The following is a 25,185-nucleotide window of genomic DNA, read 5'->3' as shown; positions in this document are numbered from 1 at the left end:
TTGGGTAGGGTGGTGGGGAGGAAGGGGGAGAAAAATTTTAAACTCAAAAGCATATGGAAGTGATTATTGATAAATCAAAATAAATTAATAAAAAAATAAAAAAGAATTGTAATGTTATGACCTTCAAAATGGGGTATATTTAGATAGAGGGCATGGGTATAAGTTGACTTTGATCTAACTAAGTGGTGAAAAGGAATTGTACTGGGAGAAGAGGAAAGGAAGAGGCAGACAAGGGTAAATTACATCACACGAAAAGACACAAAAACCTATTACAGCAGAGGGAAAGAAGGGAGGGAGATGAGCATTGTTTGAATCTTACTCTCATCAGATTTGGTTCAAAGAGGGAATAACATAATCAGGTAGATATGGAAATCTAACTTACCCTACAGGAAGTAGGAGGGGAAAGGGAAAAGAAAAGGGAGGGGGTGAATAGAAGGGAGGCAAGAAGTAGAAAGGGTAAAGGGGAAGAAAAGGGAGGGGGCTAATAGAAGGGAGGGCAGACTGAGGGAAGTGGTAGTTGAAAGCAAAACTCTAGTGAGGAGGGAAAGGGAGAAAGGAGAGAGAAAAGCATAAAGGGGGGTGGAATAGGATGGAGAGTAATTACAGATAGTAATCATAACTGTGAATGTGAATAGGATGAACTCTCCCATAAAATGGAAGCAGACAGCAGAGTGGATTAAGATTAAGGACTATAATCCTACAATATATTGTTTACAAGAAACACATTTGAAGCAGAGGGATACATGCAGAGTAAAGGTAAAAAGGCTAGAGCAGAATATATTATGCTTCAGCTGAAGTAACAAAAGCAGGGGTAGCAGTTCTGATCTCAGACAAAGCAAAAGCAAAAATAGATCTAATTAAAACAGATAAGGAAGGAAACTACATCTTGCTAAAAGGAACCATAGACAATGAAGTAATATCATTACTAAACATATATGCACCAAGTGGCATAGCATCCAAATTCTTAGAGGAGAAGTTCAGGGAGTTATAGGAAGAAATAGCAAAACTATACTAGTGGGGGACCTCACCCCCCCCATCAGAACTAGATAAATCTAATCACAAAATAAACAAGAAAAGAAGTTAAGGAGATGAATAGAATTTTAGAAAAGTTAAAATATGGTTGACCTTGGGAGAAAACTGAATGGGGATAGAAAGGAATATACTTTTTTCTCGGTGGTACATGGTACCTACACAAAAATTGACCATATACTAGGGCATAAAAACCTCACAATCCAATACAGAAAGGCAGAAATATTAAATGCGTCCTTTCCAGATCATGATGCAATAAAAATTATATGTAATAAAGGGCCATGGAAAGATAGACTAAAAATTAATTGGAAACAAAGTAATCTAATCCTAAAGAATGAGTGAGTCAAACAACAAATAATAGAAACAATCAACAACTTCATCCAAGAGAATGACAATAATGAGACAACATACCAAAACTTATGGGATGCATTGAAAGTGGTCCTTGGGGGAAGTTTTATATCTCTAAATGCTTACATGAATAAAATAGAGAAAGAAGAGATCAATGAATTGAGCATGCAACTAAAAAGGCTAGAAAAAGAACAAATTAAAAACCCCCAATTAAATACCAAAGTAGAAATTCTGAAAACCAAAGGAGAGATTAATAAAAATTGAAATTAAGAAAACTATTGAACTAATAAATAAAACTAAGAGCTGGTTTTATGAAAAAAACCATAAAACAGATAAACCTTTGGTCAATTTGATTTAAAAAAAATAAGAAAACCATATTATCAGCATCAAAAATGAAAAGGGTGAATCCACCACCAATGAAGAGGAAATCAAAACAATAATTAGGAGCTATTTTGCCCAACTGTATGTCAATAAATTTGACAATCTTAGTGAAATGGATGAATATTTACAAAAATATAAATTGCCCAGAATAATGGAAGAAGAAATAAAATACTTAAACAACCTCATTTCAGAAAAAGAAATTGAACAAGCCATCAATGAACTCCCAAAGAAAAAATCTTCAGGTCAGATGGATTTACAAGTGAATTCTATCAAACATTTAAAAAACAACTAATTCCAATACTATATAAACTATTTAGGAAAATAGGCATAGAAGGAGTCCTACCAAACTCTTTTTATGATGGTGCTGATACCTAAACTGGGAAGAGCCAAAACAGAGAAAGAAAATTATAGACCAATCTCCCTAATGAATAGAGATGGAAAATTTTAAATAAAATATTAGCAAAGAGATTACAATAAATTATCTTGAGGATAATACACTATGATCAGGTACAATTTATACCAGGAATGCAGGGCTGGTTCAATATTAGGAAAACTACCAGCATAATTGACCATATCAGCAACAAAACTGACAAAAATCATATGATTTTAGCATATAGATGCTAAAAAAGCATTTGACAAAATACAACATCCATTCCTATTAAAAACACTAGAGAGCATAGGAATAAATGGAGTCTTCCTTAAAATGATAGGTAGCATCTATCAAAAACCATCAGCAAGGATATGTAATGGGGATAAGCTAGAAGCATTTCCAGTAATATCGAGGGTGAAATAAGGATGTCCATTATCATCACTGTTATTCAATATTGTACTAGAAATGTTAGCTTTAGCAATTAGAGGAAAAAAAAGAAATTGAAGGAAATAGAATAGGCAAAGAAGAAATAAAGCTATCACTCTTTACAGATGATATGATGGTATACTTAAAGGATCCTAAAGAATGAAGTAAAAAATTACTTGAAATAATAAACAAATTTAGCAAAGTTGCAGGCTATAAAATAAACCCACACAAATCATCAGCATTTCTATATATTACTAACAAAGCCCAACAGCAAGAGATAGAAAGAGAAATTCCATTTAAAATTAATGTAGACACTATAAAATATTTGGGAGTCTACGTGCTAGAACAAATCCAGGAACTATATGAACACAATCACAAAACACTTTTCACACAAATAAAATCAGATCTAAATAATTGGAAAAATATCAGTTGCTAATCAGTAGGCCAAGCTAATATAATAAAAATGACAATTCTACCTAAGTTAATTTACTTATTCAGTGCCATACCAACCATTCCAATCAAACTACCAAAAATATATTTTATAAAGCTAGAAAAAAGAATAACAAAATTCATCTGGAAGAACCAAAGGTCCAGAATATCAAGGCAACTAATGAAAAGACATGCAAGGGAAGGTGCCCTAGCTGTACCAGATCTTAAATTGTATTATAAAGCAGCAATCATCAAAACTACTTGGTATTGGCTAAGAACTAGAGTGGTGGATCAGTAGAATAGGTTAGGTATGCAAGACACAACAGTCAATGACAATAATAATCTACTATTTGATAAATCCAAATACTCCAGCTTCTGGGATAAGAATTCACTATTTAACAAAAAGTGTTGGGAAAACTGGAAAATAGTATGTCAGAAAATGGGCATAGACCAACATCTTATACCCTATACCAAGAGAAAGTCAAAATAGGTATAGGATTTCGATATAAAGACAGATACTATAAGCAAACTAGGAGAACAAGGAATAGTTTACCTTTCAGATATATGGAGAAGGGAAGAATTTATGACCAAACAAGAGACAGAAAACATTATGAAATACAAAATGGATAATTTTGATTACATTAAATTGAAAAGGTTGTGCACAAACAAAGCCAATGCAACCAAGATTAGGAAGGAAGCAGAAAACCGGGAAAGGCAGTTTTTAGAGGAGGAAATTAAAGCTAACTAAAGTTATATGAAAAAATGCTCTAAATTACTATTGATTAGAGAAATGCAAATCAAAATTATTCTGAGGTACCACATCACACCTATCAGATTGGCTAACATGACAAAACAGAACAATGATAAATGTTGGAGAAGATGTGGGAAAATTGGAACACTAATGTATTGTTGGTGGAGTTGTGAACTGATCTAACCATTCTGGAGAGCAATTTGGGACTATGCCCAAAGGGCTATAAAAATGTGTACACCCTTTGACCCAGCAATACCACTTCTAGGAATGTATCCCAAAGAGATCATAAAAATGGGAAAAGGACACACATGTACAAAAATATTTATAGCAACTCTTTCTGTGGTGGCAAAGAATTGGACATTGAGGGGCTGCCCATCAATTGGGGAATGGCTGAACAAGTTGTGGTATATGAATATAATGGAATACTATTGTGCTGTAAGAAATGATGAGCAGGCAGATTTCAGAAAAAACCTGGAAAGGCTTGCATGAATTGATGCCGAGTGAAGGGAGCAGAACCAGGAAAACATTGCACACAGTAACAGCCACACTGTGCGATGACTGACTTTGATAGACTTGGCTCTTCACAGCAATGCAAAAATCGAAGACAACTCCAAAAGATTCACAATGGAAATTACTATCCACAACCAGAAAAAAGAACTATGGAGTCTGAATGCAGATCAAAGCACACTATTTGCTCTCCTTTTCCTTTGTTGCTTTGTTTTATTGCTTCATTCTCGTGGTTCCTCCCATTAGTTCTAATTGTTCTTTACATCATGACTAATGGGAAAATATGCTTAATATGAATGTATAAGTAGAGCCTATATCAGATTGCATGCTGTCTTGGGGGTAGGAGAGGAGTGGGAGGGGGAAAAATTTAAAACTCAAAGTCTTACGGAAATGAATATTAAAAAGTAAAAATAAATAATTTTTTTTTTAAAAAAAAGTCAAACACAAAAGAGGACAGGTTATGTCAGACTAACGTTACTTCCTTATTTGACAAGGTTAGTGAACCAGGAGAGCAAGGGAACACTGTAGGCGTATACTTTGATTTTTTGCAAAGCATTTGATAAAATATCTCATACTATTCTTGTGGAAAACATGGAGAAATATGGGCTAGACAGTATAATTAGATGGATTTGAAACTGGTTAAATGGTCATACTCAAAGATTAGTGACTGATGGTTAAAAGTCAGCTTGGTGGGAAGGCTCTAGTGGAGTGTCTCAGGGATCTATCTGTACTAGGCCACATGCTGTTTAACACTTATTCCATTTTGGGATAAATGTAAAGTCTTACTTGGCTTAAAAAAATCAACTCCATAAGTACAGGATAGAGGATGCATGCTTACAGCAGTTTGGTCGAAAACAGTGGACTGTGACAGCCCCTAAAACTAATGCAGCCTTGTGTTCACAGAAGCTTCTAGAAATGAGGAAGTGATGGTTCTCTCTCCCTTGCTCTGGTCAGATTACATCTGGGTTACTGTTTTCAGTTCTAGGTACAACAGTTTGAGAAGGAGGTTGGAGGCTGGAAAGCATTCAAAGCAGGACAACAAGGTTGTTCAAAGTCCTTGAATCCATATCATATGAGGACTGGTTGAAGGAAGTGGGGATGTTAGCCTATAGAAGACTCAGGAGAGGTGTATATTTGAAGGAACGGACCTCCTGTGGTCAAGAAGGATTACGCTTGTTCTGTTTTAGCCCCAGAAGGGCAAACCAAGAACAAGAGGAGGAATTTTCTGAGGGGTAGATTTAGGCCTAACACAGTTGACCGGGGAGGTGATGGGGCTTCCCCTTATTGCAGGCCTTCAAGCAGAGGCTCTTTTCAGGTATGTCCCTTCCTAATCTGAGATCTTGTGATTCTATGAGATAAACGGAGGGATAACTGCAGTAGTCCAGGTGAGAGATGATAAGGACCTGAACTAAGGTGGTAGCTGTTGGAAAGGGAGATTCAACAAGGCTTAGCATCTGATTGGATATTTGTGTATGTGTGTGAGAGGGATTTGGATGCAGAGGGACAAACAGAAGATGACTCTGAGGTTGTGAATTGGTATGATAATCAGTATCGGGAGGAAAATAGGGAAGTTAAGCAGAAGAATGGGTTTGGGGAAAAGATAAGCCCTTTCTAGGTGCTCTTGCATGGTTCATTTTTATTGCAAGTTTTTTTGGGGGGGATAGTACCTCAACATATCATTACACATCACTTTGCCAAAATGTATTAATACATTCTCCAATTGTTGGACATATATAGGTAGTTTCCAAGTTTTTGCTATTACAAGCTGTGCATATTTTTGTACAACTAGGTCCTCTTTTCTTTTTCATGATGTTTTTGGAATCAAAGTTCAAGCCAGGGAAACATGACATTGAAAAGGACAAGAAATGTCATGACTTGTGTCTTATTGTTGCATTGCTCCTGATTGGTGAGTCACATGTACAATGTCTTAGAGGCTCTGTTTCTCTGTACCCTTACCAACACTGCATTTGATCATTTGTTTTGATATGTTTGCCATTTTCGATGGTATTTTAAATGTGCCTTCTGCTCTTTTGAAGATGCTTTTTGTTTAAAAGAGGTGAGAAGATGTTAGAACCTTGATTTTCTTCCTGTCCCTGACAGATTCCAAATGATGAATTTGTTCCAACATCTCTTCTTGGAACTCTTTCTCAGGTATTTCTATGGCTTTGTAGATTCTGTTTCCCAGGTCCAGAATGATTTTCCTTATATCTTGGCCTGCTGAAATTCTTTTCTTCCTTCCACAGTGAGCAGATGAATATGTAATGCCTACTATGTAACAGGCACCACAAATAGAAGCAAAGACTCAGGTCTTGCCCTCAGGGAGCTCTCATTTTAATTGGGAGACTGTGGTATAGACAAACATAGATAAAGAAAAGGATTCTTGATGAATTAGAGATAGCCTTAGGAAGGCACCAAGATTAAGGAGGATCAGATAAAGCTTCTAGAAGGTGAGATTTGAGCTGGGACTGGAAGGAACCCAAGGGAGTCTGGAGGCAGAGAGGAGGAGAGAGAGCATTCCAGGCATGGGAGACAGCCAGTGAAAATGCACAGAGATGGGAAATGGAACAATGTTGTATTCAAAGAATAGCAAGGAGCCCTGAGTCACTGGTTCATAGAATGCATGGAGGGAAATAAGGTGTAAGAAGAGTAGAATAGTAGAAAGGGGCCAGGTTATGAAGGGAGCTTTAAAAGCCAACTAGGATTTTAAAAATTTTGATCCTGGAAGTAATAGGGAGCCACTGGAGTTGATTGAAAGGGATGGGGGTGGGGGTCTGACATAGTCAGACCTGTGCTTTAAGAAGATTACTTTGGCAGTTTAGTGTTTGCAACCTAACTAGGGGGCATCCTCAACTCCTCACTTCCCCTGGCCCACCACGCCTATCCAGTCTGTGGCCAAGGCATGTTGATTTTACCTTGGAAACATCTCTTACATAGTGAGAGAAATGATTATTAATAAACAATGATTTGGGGAGATCCAGAGTTCCCCCTTTTTCTATAGTCCCCACTTCAAAGTTCAGTCTCTAGAAGGACATTAGCAATAATGAGATTGAATTAACTCTCCTCAATCTTGGTCAGACCCCACCGACCCTTACAAAGAATTTAATCTAAGGTAGGAAGTCCATAGAGGTCAACTCAAGTAAATAGTTACCAGGCATGACTTGGATGAAGATCCAGCAAAGGATCACAAGAAGGAAGAGTCAGACTCATAGGAGGAAAACCTGTAGAGAACAGTGCCCAGAAAATCAAGAGGGAAGAGCCTGTCCAAGAGAAGAGAATAATTAATAGTGTCAAAAGTTGCAGAGAGGTCAGGAAGGATAAGGATTAAGAAAAGATCATTAAATCTAACTATTACATCATTGGTAACTTTGAAAAGAGCAGTTTAAGTTGAATGATGAGGTCAGCAACCAGACTATAGAGAGTTTAAAAGAGGGACAGGAAAGGAAGTGTAGGTACTGGTTGTACATGACCTTCTTAAGGAGTTAGCCATGAAAGGGAGAAGATATGGAAGATAGCTAGTCGGGATGGAGGGATCCAGTGAAGATTTTTTGAGGATAAGAGAGACATGGGACTGTTTGTAGGCAGCAAGGAAGCAGCCAGTAGAGAGGTAGATTAAATCTTAGTGAGAGAGTAGGGATGATGGTGGGGGCAATCTGCTGGAGAAGACAGGGTGGCATGGGAGCACCTGTGCATTTGGATGGGTAAGAAGGGTCATCTCTTCATGAACGCTCAACTCAGGTGCTGCCTCTTTTTTGATGTTTTATAGGTAGAGCTCTTTTCCATATAGTCTGTACCTTTATGATCCCAGAGTCTTCCCTTTCCTCTGTGTTTAGAGCTGCCCTGCTTCTCCCAGGCGTTTACCTATGCTGGCCCCAGGAATGTCCCATTTATCACCTCGGTTCTATGGCACTAACTGCCAGCCCTCTGCAATGTATCACTGTTCTCTTCTGGAACCACTCAAAGATGATGTGTTGAGGATGTGTCTGAACCACCATCTTCAATATGACTCAGTTTACTCTCTTGGTTCAAATACCTTCATACTCTAATACTTGTTCATTGTATTCTAGACTTTCTACAGTTTTTTACTCACTCTGCCTCCATCTATATGATCACGTCTGTTGGCTTATTTATCTGTGAGCTAGGCTTTCACTCAGGATTTCCCCCTTGGCCTTTTTCTCTTTCAACTTTTCTTTGGCATTCCCAGTTGTTTGTCTATCCCCTCCCCTCATTCCCCCCCAATGGAATTTCCCTACATTGGTTTCCCACCTCATTTTGGCTCTTTCCTTCCCTCCACTTTGGTGTAGACCCCCCAAGGCTTCTCCTGTGGGGATGATTCTTACTGGAGTTTCTGTCCAGTGTAAACTTTCCTGGAGGGGAGGAGAAGAACTCAGCGGAGTTTCCATCCTTTCCCTCTGGTAAGGAAGCTCATTCTTCTAAAACAATTCTCAACTGCCTGCATCTTGTTTCCACTCTTCCATTTGTTCCCTTTTCCTTTTCAGTGGCTGAGCAGAATCAGTGTGGGATGATTCTTCTGAAAGTGAGGGCGCAGAGTAGGTGGGGATGCTTTGTGTAACATTTTTTTTTAAATGTAATTTTTTTGATTACCTTGTCTTCTTTCTGAACAGGACACTTTCCCTTATCCAGTTTTGGATTATTTCTCACCTCCCCTTTCTCAGGACAATAGTACCCAACCCAACCATGCTTGGTGACCCTTCCAAATCTTTTTGCAAGGCTTCTTCAATCCTCTGGTCTAGTTTTCCTTCCTTAACCCTCCCCCCTCCCTGCCTTATAGGTCACACGCCTCTTCCCTCCAGATTCCCCTACCATTTTTGCAGTCTCAGGGCTCAAGCCCCAATTTGGTTCTCTTGGTCTTTGTTCTTGTTTTAAGTGAGCCTGTCAATCAACAGACCAGCTAAGAGAAAGATGCTGTAACACCCTGGTTGGGTGACTGCCCAACACCAGAGAACATCTGTCCACCTTTGTCCTTTTCTCTCACAACTCCACCCGGTTTCCTTCTGAGTTTTATATCACATGCAGTCCATGTAAAGTGTTCATCGTGACTGAGTCTGAAAGCACTCTACAAACATTACAATAGAGAGGACAAAGGGGCAGCTAGGTGGCACAGCTGATAAAGCTCCAGCCTTGGAATCGGGAGGACCTGAGTTCAAATCCGGCCTCAGGCACTTGACACTCACTAGCTGTGTGACTCTGGGCAAGTCACTTAACCCCGATTGCCTCACCAAAAAAATAAAAGCCAAAAAAAAAACCAAACCAAACCAAACCCAAACCAATAGAGAGGACAAGCACGGGAATACCCTCTCTTCCTCCCCTCCCCTCCCCCTGGCTAGAATTTCCCTACCTTGACGTTCTGCCCCGTACCACCCCGCTCCCCCACGTTTGTTTGTTCTATGGAAGGCTACTACTGGCAAAAGGAGACCAGGTAATTGGGAGGGGCATTGTGGAGGGATTCTCCACACACCCCCTCCTGAAAGTCCAGTAGGGGTAAGGGAGAACTTGGGGTAAGGGAGAACTTAGTGGAAGGGAAAGGGCAGGGGGAGGGGGAGGGGAGAAGAGGAAAGAATGGAGGCGAAGCTTTGTGCCCCCTCCCCCTTCTCCAGTGCCCGAAATAAAAATGGCGCCACGTGCCAAGCGGAGGGCACGCTCAGGAGCGCGCGGGCCATTGTGAAGTCGAGGCCCCGCCTCTGTCCTGACCTTCTGGGTTTTAGAGAGCTCCGAGGCGCGCACCAGCCGGGCTCGAGCTCGCGGGCACGCAAGTAGGCAGGCGCGCTGGCGCGCGCCTTCTCTTACCCGTGCCTGGGCACGCCCCCTCTCACCTCGCCCCGCCCCTCCTCGGGCACATACTACTTCCCCCCACTTGTGCACTTACACTTACCCACACTTATACACGCACCCACTGTGAGAGCGCGCCCCGCCTCTTCCCCGGACTCTCCTCTTGCACCCTGGCCAGCCTCCCCGGGACCCATCCTCTTCCTCCTCTTCCTCCTCCTCCTCTTCCTCCTCCTCCTCCTCCTCCTCCTCCTCCTCCTCCTCCTGCTTCCCGCGCGGTCCCAGCCCTTTGCCCCCCTCCTCAATCCCCCCGGCTGATGGTTATCTCGCGCTCCGCCGCCGCCGCCGCCGCCGCCGCAGCTGAGCCCCAACCATGAGCTCGCCGGGTAACCACGGGCGCCGCCTCCACCGCGCTCCCTCCGGGATCGGGATGGGGCGGTTGTTGCTGGTGGTGTTGCTCGCCGGGGCGGCCCCCGGCGGCTCCTGGGCCTTCTACCTGCCCGGCTTGGCTCCGGTCAGCTTCTGCGAGGCGGGCAAAGAGACCTCCAATTGCAAGGTGAGCCCGACGGCGGGAGCCGAGACGGGGGACAGGGCAGGGGTGGGGACCACCCGGAACCGGACAGCCCTGCGCGGGAGGGGACGGGACGGGACCTCACGGCACCGGACGGTACTCTGCGGGATGGTAGCATGGGATTAAGTGGGAAAGAACTGGATCGAACGGCAATGCAGGAGATGGGAGGGGACGGGACGAGGCGGGACTGGACGGCATTGAAGCCATGAGCCAGGGATGGATGGGACCGCACTTCGTGGAATGGGTGGACAAAATGGACAGGAGGGGACCTGCCGGGACCGGCCCGGACAGGATAGGGGCTCAGCCCCGCCTGGCAGTCCTCACCTGGGAAGACTGCCCCCCTTCAGCCTGTTCAGGGAAATGCCGGAAGGTACACTTGGCCTCGCGGATCTAGTCCCCGGGGTCTGTTCCGTGCTCACCCCTTTATCCTCCTTTTCTGCCCAGAACCCTCTCCCTTGGCAAACACGCCGTGCAGCCCATCCCTGCCCCTCCTCCCTCCCTCCATCCCTCCCTCCCTCCAATCTGTCCATCCGTCCCTCCCTTCCGGAATTGCCTGTGCAAACAGTGGCATTTCCCTGTGAGCCTCAGCTGGGAAATCTGTCTACAGACTCAGTTTTCCTTGCCCTCCCCTCCTCCAGCAACTCCACAAACGCCCTCTGCCCTGTCCAATCTACTGCAACGCGGCTCCCGGGACCACTCCAGCCTCTCCTAGCTGACAAAGCTCATCTCTCTCTTCATCAGTCACTTTACAAACAAAAAACAATGATTAAAACCCAGAGCTGACTCTATGCACTTATAGAAGCATCATCAATTATTTATTGAGCGAACATCCTGTGAGGCCCATATAACATAAAGGGATGGCTGAAACGAGCCATTTTTCTCTTCCTTTTCGTTATTCCTAACACCAAAGAAACCTTTCTATTTGGTAAAACAGCCTCTTTAACCATCCTGCTGTAATATGAAAGAGGAATTGCTGATAAAGTTCACATTTGGAGGCAGTCTTCAGAATTGTGGGTAGACTCTTAAACTACATCCCCTGGTCACCTCCCCCTCCCCCTTTTTAGGCTTCAACCTGTCACCTTGGGAATCCACTCCTGCCTAGAGATGGTCAGGTTAGTGCAGGCTTGGGTTGTGATTGAGGCTTTTGATTTTCTTATGCCCCCACAGTAGAAAAGGTGTGGCACATTTAAATTCTAAGTGCCTTTAGGAGGCTGTGGTGCCTTAAAGTGGCACAGGTGGCCAGAGTCTGAAATTATAGTCAAGAGGGCCTGGCTTCCAATGTCATTTCTGCTACAAGGGTGACCTTGGACAAGTTCTTTACCTTTGGGCCTCAATCGACAGACATTTATTGAGTATGTGCTACACTGCTGCACTGGGAATACAAAGGCAGTATTAAACAGGCTCTGCCAAAAAGGAATTTACATTATATGAGGAGAAGCAGAGGGAGGGGGGGTGGCTGTTTCAGTATTTATTATCTTCAGATCCCTAGTACATACACATAAATATATACACATATAATATACATATATATGCATGTATGTTTGCAGTGGAACATATATACATGTATATACATATACACACTGGAGATACAAAGACAATACTGAAACACCTGCCCTCACAATATATAAGTATGTGTATGCATATAGGAAGTACTTCATCTGGGTTCATCCTCCTGACGCACTACCACTGGCTGATTGGATACCTAGAGGTATGGCTCCCACTACTTGTTCAGATCAGGAGTAAGGCTGTGGGTGGCTATCCTTTTAACACTAGCTCACAGGTCCCTACTGGTGGGCTTCCCCTTAAAAATCAACCAGTAGACTCAATTCTTTAGCATTTAGTCAAGTGGGAGAGAAGGGGAAGGGAGGAGGGGCAGGTAAAGTGGATAGAGGGCCTGGAGTCAGGAAGACTTGAATTCAAATCCAACCTCAGACATTTACTAGCTGTGTGACCCAGGGCCAGTCACTTGACCCTGTTTGCTTCAGTTTCCTCCTCTATAAAATGAACTGGAGAAGGAAATAGCAAACCACTCCAATATCCCTCCCAAAAAAACACTAAATGGGGTCACGGAGAGTTGCACATGACTGAACAAGTAGCACAGTAAGAGCGATAGTTATATTCGCCTACAACATAGAGTGAGGGGGAGTCAATATTTATTAAGCACTTTCAGTATGTGCTGGGCACTGTGTTAAGCTCTGGGAGTACAAATATAAGCAACAAGACAATCCCTGCCAGGAAGGAGCTTATATTCTAACAGGGGAAGACCTTGCATGAAAGGGAGCAGAAAAGCAGTTGGGGGAAGGGTAGCAGATGGAGAAGTTGGGGAAGTTCAGAGTCCAGAGAGCAGTGAAGGAGTAAGCATTTAGTAAGGTCTGAGTTCTAGGAGAAGCTGACCGATTGGAATGAGGGGGCCACTGGGATGGGGAGATCTTCCCAAGTGGGAGGGCCCCAGGGTGGAAGCATGCCCCCAAGACTGTTGGACTGGAGCGCATTTGGAGCTCAGAGAGGAGTGAAGGAAATTAAAGGGCAGTGGTAACAGGGCACATGGGTAGGAAACTCATATGGCAGAGGCAGCTGCAGGGCCTCAATGTTTCTTTTTTCTCCAGAGGGTCCTTACAAATTTTGTGACATGGCATGGGTGATGCAGGTCATTCTACTATGTAGCTGGCTAGCTCCTTATAGAACATGGCATCTTATCTCAGTGGGTCATTCTTCTGCTGGGCAGGCCTTTGGCTGCTAAGCTGGCTCCTCACTAGGCTCACATGCTGCCCTTGGGCACCAGCACCAGTACCCTTTCTTCTGGTCCCCTTGGGCTTGTTCACTAATGAGCAGTAGTGGTGCTGCAGCTGGAGTGTTGGGGTACTAGTATGCTTTTTAAGCCATGGCCATGACCCTTAGCCTAGATTTAGCAGAAGACTTTCTTGTTTGACCCCCGTAAAGCATCCAGGCTGGAGGTAGGAGGTATCTAGCTTCTCCTGTGCCACCATTTTTTTCTGTCTCAGAGCTAGATCCTTCATTCAGGGACTCTCCCTTGGCTCAATTTGATCAATCCTGATGTAGCCACTTGCACTTCCCAGGCTGCTTTTGGGATCTTGAGTAGACGGTGGCTAGGGACAAAGGTAACTATAAAGTCTGTACCTTAGAGGCAAGTTCATTGTGTTTCTGGCCTCTTCCCCCGTGGTGGAGCTATTCTGGCTTCTAGCCCCCTTGTTAGGTGTGGAATATTTATTTTGCTTCTGAAGCCCTTCCCCTTTACATTACTGAAGACTTTTGCCTTTTCCATACTTAAACTGGGCTGAAATCCAAATGGGGCACAACTTTTCATATACAAAGAAACTTTTTTGGGGAGGATGGGGGCAAGGAGGCAGTTCATGGGACTAAGTCCAAAGATGGAGAGGTGATCAGGCTTTCCTGCTCTTTACCCAGCATTTAGCAGTGAATGCTTTTTAAAGTAGCAGACACTATCTCCATGCCATTAAAAGTTGAAAGCAAAACCCAGAGCTCTACTAGTGTGTCTTCTATCTCCTTACCTTTGTATAAGCTATCCTCATGCCAGGAATGCACTCAGTTCTCACCTCTGACTTCGAATCTTTCCAGTGGGGTTTATTGAAGCATTTGAATTCGAGTTGGCTGGATCTCAGATGAAAAGTGTGTGCTGGGAGGTCAAAAGCTGGCCAGGGTGCCTCTCTGATCCTCCCAGATGCTGGGCACACTCCTCTGGGCCTGGAGGGTTTCTATTTCTTGGTCAGAAGTCAAAATAAAGCCGTGACTTATGGGGAAAAAACCACCAGAGATAGGGGATCAGAAAAGGCCTCATGTACAGGTGATGTTTGAGCTCAACTTGGAAGGAAGCTAGAACGTCTAAGTTGGAGTGAGGAGGGAACATATTCTAGGCATGGGGACAGTTGGTTCAAAAATGGAGAAATGGAGGAGGGAATGTCTTATGTGAAGGACAACAAGTAAGTTCAGCTTATTTGGACCCGAGATGGCATAAAAGGAAGTAATGTCTAATAAGTCCGAAACAATAGGTCGGAACCAGATGGTGAAGAGCTTTGAATGACAAACAAGAATTTGGATTTCAGGCTCTAAGCCAGGAGTGGGGAACCTGGGGCCTCAAGGCCACACATGGTCTTCTCGGTCCTTGGGGTGGCCTTTTGACTGAGTCCCAAGTTTTTTTTTTTTTTGGGGGGGGGGGCTAGGTAGTGGGGTTAAGTGACTTGCCCAGGGTCACACAGGTAGTTAAGTAATATGTGTCTGAGGCCGGATTTGAACTCAGGTTGTCTTTACTCCAGGGCGCCACCTAACTGTCCCCAAGTCCAAGTTTTACAGAACAAATCTTTTATTAAGGGGATTTGTTCTGTGAAGTTTGGATTCTGTCAAAGGCTGTACTCGAAGACCCTAGAGGGCCACGTGTTGAGTCAAGTCTGCAGCTTCCCCACCTTTGCTCTAAGCAATAGAGAGCCACCAGAGATGTGTGAATGGTCCACTTTGTGTTTTATAAGGTGGTGAGACTTTTGAATGTTCTGTTTGTCTGTGAAAAGGTTAAAAAATTATCTAGGTACCTTTTATTCACTCATTCCCTGGACCCCCTGGAGAGCTTGCCAAGTAGGCCAGAGAGATGAGAGTTTGTCTGAAGCTGGAATCCAGGTTGGGGCCTTGAGATTCCTGCTGGTCCTCAGTTGTGAGTTCTTGGTCCTTTCTGAAAATGTATAGCAGTACCCTAGGCCAGGATGTTGTTGTTGTTCAGTCATTGGCTTGGGTCCAACTTGTCCATGGGGGTGGGATTTTCTTGGCAGAGATACTAGAGTGGTTTGCCATTTCCTTCTCCAGCTCATTTTACAGATGAGAAGACTGAGGCAATCTAGGTTAAGTGACTTGCCCAGTGAGTGTCTGAGGCAAGATTTGAGCTCAGGTCTTCCTGACTCCAGGTCTGGTGCTCTATCCACTTTGCCACCTAGCTGCCCCAGGCCAGGATGTTAGCTGATCCCAAAGCTGGGGAGAAGTTGTAGAGGGCCTGTGCCAGTTGATCAAACCCAGGGAGTTGAGTGGAGCAGCTTTCCCAGCTGTGCATGGACGTCACGAGAAGAGAAAAGACATTGGGGACCTGCAGCTTTGGTGGTGTGAATTGCCCTGGCCCCATGTTCCCCTGTATGTATGAGTGCCTTGCTGCCAGTATTCATTCTTCCCACTGTGTTTTTATGGCAGAATGTATCCTGGATTTATGGAGAGGACGTCTCGTTACTGCTGTTAATGTTGTGCTATTTTAATAAATGCCTTTGCTTTGATCTGAGTCAAACAGGTGCTTAGTGAAGGTGAACCCATCACTGGGGGCTCATGAGTTACAGTTTTAGGAGTACAGACCCACAGAGTACTTGTGAGTGTGAGTTTCAAAGTACTCCAGAAGGGACACTCCCACAAAGCTTCATCAGACTAAATAGTAGCCCGTATTTCCCTCTTTTCAGTCCGGCATATTTTTATACAAAGTTCTGCTCATGGGAATGTCCCGTAGAATCTGACATGTGCCCCTGTGACTTTCAGATGCTTCACACAGATCTCAGTAGAGAAGTACAGTGATAGGAATAAGCAGGCTCTAAAGTGTAGCTCAGGAGGGAATTCTAAAGAGGGGTAGGGTGTCCCTCAGGGAAAGGCCTGTGATAAGAAGAGGAAGTGGGCTGGTCCCACGATGAGGGATCAGGATGGCTGCTGGACAGCCTCACAGCTTCAAGAGGAAGGGAGGAAGGTGCCCAGTGTATTGGGGGGACCCTCTCGAGTGATTCTGTGGGAGGCCATGGCTGAACTGCTCAGGCTGGGCAGGCTGAGGGGAGTGACATCAGCACTGTTGAAGGGAACACGCACCTGAAGGAGGATAGGGCTCCATTTGAGTGCTCAGGCATTTCCCCACCTCCATAGGTGTTTTCTTTTTGTCAGTACAGAATATACAGTTTGTTTTTTCGATTATAAGCTGTCTAGGGGCCATCTTCTCCATTTTGTTACCTCCATAATACCTGTTACAAGGCTAAGCACCAAGGTAGCGATAGTGCAGTAATTAGCAAGAGGCCTGTGCAGAAGGGCTGCTTGTGCCCCACTGACTGCCAACTCTCAGTTTACCTTTTTGGACCTACTGTAGCTTTTTCTTTATAAAATGAGGGATTTTGCCTGAATGGTCACTAAGATTCCTTTCAGCTTTGCCATGCAATGATTCTATGTTGGTGAAGTGGAGAGGCAACTTGGTGGTACAGTGGGTAGAGTGCTGGACTTGGAGTCAGGGAGACATGGGTTCATATCCAGCCTCAGACACTTATGAGCTGTGTTATCCTGGGCAAGTCACTTCGCCACTAGCTGCCTCAGTTTCCTCATTTGAAAAATGGGGATAATAATAGCACCTCCCCAGAGTTGTGAGGATCAAATGAGACAATAACTGTATGTCCCTGAGCACAGTGCCTGGCATGTGATAAGCACTATATAAATGTTAGCTACCAGATATTATCATTATTAAATCCTGGCTCAGACGCTTATTAGCTGCAAGTCACTTAACCTTTCTGAGACTCAGCTTCTTTGGCTATATGAGGAGATCAGAGTGGATGGCTGCAGAGGTGCCAGCTATGATCTTGCACTATTCTGTGGTTCATCCTAGAATACTCACAAACACCAAGCCAGTTGTCTGGCTCTCCCATAGTGGTATGCTTTGTCTTTGCTTTTTCTCTCCCTCTCAACCCCAGCCATATGTTAGATTGTAACTGCCCTCCTTAGTTTGTGCTCCTGGTAGGTCCATTCTGCTGCTCTGGTTAACGTACCTCATAGATGGCGTATTTTCAGTTCTCTTTACAGAAAGATTGTGGGGTGAGGAGGGGAAAGATGGGAGGCAGCCATTTCAGTGGTATCTAGGGGGATGCATTCTGCTGGTTCTGCTGTTTGTAAATAAGAGTTTGGCTGATTGCAATTCACAAAGAAGTCCCTTATTGCTCATCTTTCCTTAAACGATGTTCATTGGTTGTAGTGTGCCATTTCTACTCCTGTATTTTTATTTAAAGACCCATAGCTGTTTTACCTTATGATGGTGTTAAGGAGAAAATTCCTCCGCAGTTAGCAAAGGTATGTCTTGTTACTTCATTAGCACAGACAAGTGCTGGGCTTTACTTTAAGAAAAATCATGTGCCAGTATTCAGATGTGGAAAGCTAGTAATTTAACGGGTGATTTATCTGGGTCAGAAGAAGACCTCTTGCTTTACAAAAGAATTTATCACTGAGTTCTTTTGCAAGTAGACAGCTTTCCTAGCGTGTGAAAAATAGAATGCTTTGTGCTTCACTTTGGTAAGGGAAGCATCTATCTGTTTTTGAGTCATGGTGCCCCTGTACATGCGTTACCGTGCCTCTTAACTTAGTGAACCCTCTTTGTTCCTTTTGTGTAGGGCTATATGTGGCTTTATATTAAAATGATAGACATTAGAGTCTACTAGGCGAGGAGAACATTTCTGTTGTTTCACAGAATGAGCTGATCTCTCTCTGTTCCCTACCTTGTTAATGCTGTTTGGTAGGCTAAGAGCCTCCCCTAGTGCCTCATCAAGGTGTGGAGGTGATCAGACTTCCTCAGCTTTTCCAAAGTGGAATGTGAGGTGTGGCCACATGGGCCTCTGGACCCCTGTATGGCTGGCAACTGAGAAGAAAGATGGCCGAGGACAGGAGCTCATAGCCATCGGGGCTGCAGGTGGAGGGGGTTTGGGGGCACAGCTATTATCCGAGACGATCTAGGAAAACTTTAGAGAGCTTGCATTCTGTGGCCAAGGAGGGAATTCAGGCCCTTGCCCAGAATCTGTTTATTTTTACTTTAGACATAGAAGCTCAAGACCTCCAGAGTCATATAATATAACCCTTATCTGAATAGGAATATTGCTGCTGCTGCTGCTGCTGCTACTACTACTGGCATTTCTGTAGCACTTTAGGTTTTCAGAGTGCTTTACATATGTTATTTATTCCACTCTCAACAACAACATTGTGAGGTTGATGCCATTATTATCCCCATTTTACACATGGGGAAACTGAGGCTCAGCGAGATTAAAAGAGACTTGCCCAGGGTCACACAACTAATAAATGTCTGAGTGGGGATTAGAACCTGGGTCTTCCTGACCTTCAAGTCCAGAACTCTCTCCACTAGGCCAGAGGTATCAGATCTATGACCCACGGGACACCTGCAGGCACAACATTTACCAAGTATGGCTCAGATGAGATGGAAATGTAACTGGGAAATATTTAACAAAATAAATAAGAAATATAGTAAAACATAGATAATATTACATTTTGAAACCAAATCAGTATGCAGCCTATGAGGATCCTTGTATACAGTTTTTTGGGTTTTTTGGGGGCAGGGCGGTAGAGGTTAAGTGACTTGCTCAGGGTCACACAGCTAGGAAGTGTCAAGTGTTTGGTCTGAGGCCGGATTTGAACTCAGGTCCTCCTGACTCCAGGGCTGGTGCTCTATCCACTGGGCCACCTAGCTGTCCCCCTTCTATACAGTTTAGTGGCCCCCCACGTCTGTTTGTGATGGACGCCATTGTGCTAGACCATGCTGTCTCAGGAAACCATGCCCCCTACAGCACACCAATAGGGTCTTCAGTCAACCTTTGCTTGAAGACCTCCAGTAACTGGAAAGCTGCTGCCCCCCAGGGCAACCCATTCCACTTTGGGGCAGTTTGAGTTTCTGGGAAGTTTTCCTCCTAGCAGACTGAATTTCTATCTATTGGTCCTGGTTTTGCCCTTAGAAGCCAACAAATACCTTTTCCCTATGACTGCCCTGCCAGTACTTGAAGACAGCTCTTCTATTCTCCCTTTTTTCTTCCCTTAAGCCTTAATATCCTCATCTGTAAAATGAGGCTGAGAGAGTAGGACGTGGCTAGCATCTCATGTAAATTGCAGAGTTGAGTTTTTGACTTCTGGATCTTCCTGGTACGCCAGAATTGTAATTCTCGGTCACGATCCTGAGAAGTTTGACTCTGTGGCTTCTTAGCCCATAGCGGATTAGAAGCCGCATAGGGAGTGAAAGAGTCTGGTGGGGAGAGCGGGGAAGCTTGAGTCAGTCACCATGACAGCAGTAGGAAATTATGACCGGCAGCAAGAGACGCTTGACAAGTGGCCATAGCTTATAGAAGGTATAGCTCTCGGTGCTATTTAATGTAAGAATAAATAAGCTCCATAGACCGTTACTATCTTCTGAAACACACACATACCTCACTCAGAGGTAATCAGGGTTCATAATGCTAATTCTGAGTCACAAGGAAAATTCAATTATTTTGTTCTAAAATAAATGTCAAGTGGAGATGAAAGTGGTAAGATTGGTGTCTGGGAAAGGCAGTGTGGTGTGGTGGCTAGCCAACTGAAGTCAGAGAGAGGAGAGCAGAGGTTTAAATCTCCCCCTCTGACACTTCCTCAATGGGTGACTGATCCTCAGCTAGTCACTTAACTTCTGAGGGTTCTAAGCAACTCTCTCTAAGATTTGGACTTTGCATAGGAATCTGACAGCCTCCTTTGGTAAGGGAAGCTTCCTCATCTGGGAAGGCCCTTTATCAGTGAAATCCCAGGTCCATTCCCTAGCCCTATCGGCCCAAATGACTAAAAAAATGGCAGTGGTATGTTGATACTTAAAGCCATACACTGCAGTTATCTGGGAAAATTCCCAGATAACTGGGAAATTTACTTATTTCAAATACTTCGTCCCCACAATGTTGGATAAATGAGGCTTCTCTGTACAGAGCTGTAATTTATGATGGCAATTGCCCTGAAGTTAATTCAGCATATTCTACTTTCCATTATCAATAAACATTTTTTCATTTTTCAGTCTTTAATAGAGCTCTTTGTGAACAGACTGGATTCGGTGGAATCAGTTTTGCCTTATGAATATGATGCGTAAGTATGGCGTGAATGATCTGTCTGGTATTGCTCAGCATGTGCAAATGTGCCTTATCTCTTATCGGGGCATCTAAATGACACTGCTCCTTCATCCGAATGTAATGGCATCCTTGGAACAAAGGAAGTCGTGAGGGCAATCTCAAGAGGCTGCTCACACTGAGACATAAATGCTGGGCCAGGATTTCTAGTGACTCTAAATTTGTCTTTTCTCAAGAAGGTTAATTATAAATCGATTTATAAACATATGGCTATTTTTTGAACAACTTTGGAAAATGTTGAGTTTGTTTCCAAAATTTCATTATTTTCATTAAATCTTTTTAAAAAGATCACGGTATCCTGTAGCACCTAAATTTATTGTATATAAAAAATGCTTAGTTTCTTGGTCATCAGCATCAAGATTAGATGTGATTGATAATTTGGGAGTAATAGTAAATGACGTGTCTTAGAAAAAAGAATGATTTAGGGCAGAAGTGTTATTATAACACTGAAAGTGGGCGGGTAAAAATGTAACTGAGAAGTATTTAACAAAATAAATAAAGAATTCACTAGAACATGAATAATCTTAATATGGGATTTCTAAGTCAGTGTGCAGCTGCAGGGATCCTGCAGTGGCCTGGATGTTGTTTGGGTCTGATATCACTGATTTTGAGTCCCTCTGCTATTACTTTGTTTAGTCATTTCAGTCATGTTCGAATCTTCATGACCCCATTTGGGGTTTTCCTGGTGAAAGTATTGGAGTGGTTTGCCATTTCCTTCTCTAGCCTATTTTGCAGATGGGCATCTGAGGCAAACAGAGTTAAGTGACTTGCCCAGGGTCATATAGCTAGGAAGTGTCTGAGGCTGAACTCACAAAGATGAGTCTTCCTGATGCCAGGATTGGCGCTCTGTCCACTGCAGCGCCACCTAGCTGCCCTGGTACTACTTTACTATCTGATTGATGGTTAGGTGGCCTATTCACATGAGCTGTTCAAAGTGCTATAGTTGCACTTATTGGCATGTTGTAATTTACATCTAATTTACATTTTTCTTGGTTCTCTTTGTAGTTTCTTCAGTAAGCTGGTTGATTAGGGTTTGGTAGGGTGACTTTTTGGTTCTTTTCCCTTATTGATTTGGATTGATATTTTTCATTCCTCAATGTCATCCATAGAAATTAGTAGAAATTTCAAACTTTCTTGTGTATTTGGCTTTTGGGTACTGATTTCAAAGCTTATCTTGAAAAAGAGGGAGGCTGACTAGAATTCTGGGCTTTGTTGTTAAGGAATCCCACCTCTGACACATCCTGGCTGTGTAACCCTTGATGTCTCAGTGCGCTGGACAACTCCCTGAGAAGAATTTTCTCCACCAATGAGGTCACAGATCTGGACCAAAAAAAAAAAAAAAAGAAAAAAGAAAAAGGAAAGTACTGGCAGGCACTTAAATATTTGTTGCTTTATTAATTGGGAATAGGACAATCATGCTGGTGCTCCGGTGTCTTTAGATGATATTGTAATTGTTCTAAAACTAGGTTGGAGTTGTCAAACTCAGACATTATCAGTGATAAGGAACTACAGTATATCAATGAGATCTTTGAAATTGGCAAAGCTTATTGTTCCTGCAGTTTTTCCAAATGAGTGCTGTTATCCAAACTCTTTTAAAAGTCAATCTCAAAAAAAAAAAAAAGTCAATCTCATTATTGGAGGATGGGGGGAAGGGTCTTCCATACTGCATGGTAGTTCATATCACATAGTACTGTAAATGCTTTGTTGTTTCCGTTTAAGATCATGTTTTCGGAGATTGGAGAAACAGTTAATGAAGAGTCTTTAGGGCAATTGTGTGAATTTTAGGGTAGAAATTTAAAGTAATGAGGCTTTCCGCTAGGAATGGAGCTATTAAACCTATTGACGAGAGTCTAGCTGAATTTAAAGTATATGTGTCTTAAAGGTAGATTTCTTTCTTGATTTTATATCTCAGTGGAACTCCTATTTTTCAGCTTTGACTTTTGTCAAGATTCCGAAGAAAAAAGGCCTTCTGAAAATCTTGGCCAAGTGCTGTTTGGAGAGAGAATAGCATCATCGCCATACAAGGTTATCTACCCTATCCTTTGAATCTTATTTGAAAGATGAAGCCTCTCAAAGCCGCCTCCTCCTCCTCCTGCCCAACAGTGCAAAGTTTCGTTCACTTTCAAAGGAGCTAGAATCCAATGTCGTCAATGTCATTTAAAGAAAACCATTGAATTATTGGCTGTCAGGTTCTCCCCAGTACCATTAGTGATGCAGCAATGCTATTTTCTTTCTGAACTTTTAATCTTGCCTTGGGTAGATTCTGCCTAGTACCCATCTTGGGCAGTATAATACGAGGAAGCCTAATTTGGCCCCCGCCTTCTTGAAAATGAGATGGGGAGGATGGGGGTGGTACCGAATGGGCGTTTCGGTGGTCACTTAAGATTACTGCAGGCTGCAGGGAGGGCCTGTATACTCTATGACCTTGAAGGGCCCTGCCGATGCTAAGATCCTCCAGTTTTAAAGTTGTACACACAGAGACTGTCCAATGGTAACATTATTCCCATGGCCAAGTGGGCTGTCCTCTCAGTGGACCCAAGCTTGACAGCACTGCCCAGCCAAGCCACGGAAAATCTAGCCAGAGGTAGCTGGACTGCAAGCATCTCATACAGAGAGAATATATCTCGCATTGCAGTTGGTGCAGTTTTAGAATGCAGGCTGCCTCCAACTAATGTGGTTAATTAGTTCCACAAGAATGCTGTTTATGCCTATGCAGTAAACAATATGGCACCAAAAACCAAAGTGATGCTTGGCTCTCTTGCTGCTGTGGGGTTCAAGTGCCCTCTCAGAGCGCTGCTGCTTATTCATTTTGCACCTGGGTAGCCGAGCAGGCCAGCATTGGCAGGATTGTAGTGTGCTCATGATGGTACCAGGAGGTAAAGTGGATGGAGGCAACTTTTGGGGAGGTGAGGAAAAGAGAATGAAAGGCCCTCTTGTAGTGTCCCTTCCTTTAGCCTTGTTCAGTGGCTCCATGCCCCCATGGTGCCACCCTTATCATCTGTAATATGGAGCCATATTATACAACCCAAGGTCAGCATTATGATATGGCCCCAATTGACTTTTTTTAATCCCACAGTTAAAGAACATGAATTATTTGGTTTACTATATAGACCATGATAGAGACTTAATGCATTTGATAAATATGGAGGGGATGTGTATCCATTTAGATTCTGCATTAAAATGGAAAAAGAGAAATAGTTTGCTGGAAAATGCCTCCTCCCAACATCCCCATAACATAGTGTTTGTTTTTTGATATTCAGTTTCTAAAATGTAGGAAGAAGATCTGATAAATCAATTAAATATTTTCTTTTTCTTTTTTTTTTTTGGTGGAAGTTTGCTTTTAACCATGAACAAACATGTGTGAAAGCATGTACAAAGTCTTACGATCCCAGAAACGAAAACGAAAAGAAGAAGCTAGCCTTTTTGAAGAAAGGAATGCAGCTGAACTACCAGCACCACTGGTGAGTTGGCACCTATGGGAAGGTGGCGGTGTTGCCTGGCTTCTTGGGCCTAAGGTCACTTTTGCAAATGGCCTAACTTGTGAGATTGCAGCTTTATTTTCATGAAAAAAAGAAAAAAGAGAAAAATCCCTTCAATTCAGAGACACGCTTCAAAATGCTTATTAATGGGTTTTATTCCTTTTGTTTTTTGCCCTCAGGATCATTGATAATATGCCAGTAACATGGTGCTATGACGTGGAGGATGGACAAAAGTACTGTAATCCAGGATTTCCAATAGGATGCTTTGTTACCCCAAGTGGTAGAGCAAAAGATGCTTGTAACATTAATGTAAGTATGGCGGGCAAGCTTCCTACGCCAATGCAGAGGATGAGGCCTCTCTTGCCCACTCAGCGCCATTCCTAATAACAACTGAATCTCCTTTTTTGAACATTATATCTTTTAAACAAACTATTTAATAATTCCTTTTAAATAAGACTGAGATAGGAATTGTGAGTGATGAGTAGGCCAAGAACTGTGAGTAATGACCGAATTAAAGGTGGAAAACTGGCTATCATCCCTTCTTCTCCAGGCAAGGTTATAATATTTTGTTCTGAAGATATTTCTTTGAGCTTTAGCAACAAAATGTTATTAAGAGCACTGTAGCAGGAGTCAGGAGACCGAGATTCTCATCCATTCACTAAATTACTGTGTGCCCTCAGGCGAACCACTGTGATGGATCTCTTTTAAAAAATTGTTATCCCTGTCCAAGGGCAGCAGATGTCTTAAGCTTGATATTCATTCATTCAACAAAAACTTAGTAGACAGCTAGGTGGCATAGTGAGACAGAGGGCTGTGCTTAGAGTCTAGGAGACCAGAGTTTGAATCCCAACTCACACACATTTACTACCCATATGACCCCGGATAAGTCTCTTAAGCTCTTTCAGCCTCAGTTTTCTCATTTGTAAAATGGGGATGATGATAACACCACATAGTGTCATTGATGTTAACATGTGAGAATCAAATGAAAGAATAAATGTCACCTGTTTTGCAAACCTTTGTAACTACTGTCCAAAAGGCATTATTTAAATGAGTATAGTAAGTATGTCAAGTCAGGGATAGGGGCTGGAATTAGGATTTCATCTGAAGAAGAAACTCCCTCTACCAGTGCAGGGTAGTACCTTCTCTGCAACTCAGATGGCTGCCTAGAACAC

At 43.1% G+C, this 25,185-nt stretch overlaps 1 protein-coding gene across 2 annotated transcripts in view; it reads left to right on the top strand.

The window, feature by feature from the left end:
* The first annotated feature begins 10,137 nt into the window (after positions 1-10,137).
* The window catches only part of LOC114031352 (transmembrane 9 superfamily member 2-like), a 74,659-nt gene continuing 59,611 nt past the window's right edge, over positions 10,138-25,185 (top strand). For both annotated transcript variants that reach the window (XM_027846418.1, XM_027846417.1), the window contains exons 1-5: positions 10,138-10,581; positions 20,426-20,493; positions 22,466-22,559; positions 23,868-23,995; positions 24,193-24,322. In XM_027846418.1, coding sequence (XP_027702219.1) covers positions 10,399-10,581; positions 20,426-20,493; positions 22,466-22,559; positions 23,868-23,995; positions 24,193-24,322 — 603 coding nt within the window. In that variant the 5' untranslated portion in view covers positions 10,138-10,398. The remainder of the gene's footprint in view (positions 10,582-20,425; positions 20,494-22,465; positions 22,560-23,867; positions 23,996-24,192; positions 24,323-25,185) is intronic.

Source organism: Vombatus ursinus, unplaced genomic scaffold (genome assembly GCF_900497805.2).
Source record: "Vombatus ursinus unplaced genomic scaffold, bare-nosed wombat genome assembly UNPS02015152.1, whole genome shotgun sequence".
Lineage (NCBI taxonomy): Eukaryota > Metazoa > Chordata > Mammalia > Diprotodontia > Vombatidae > Vombatus > Vombatus ursinus.
The sequence above is the reverse complement of the archived record's forward strand: the minus strand, read 5'-3'. Positions and strand labels throughout refer to the sequence as shown.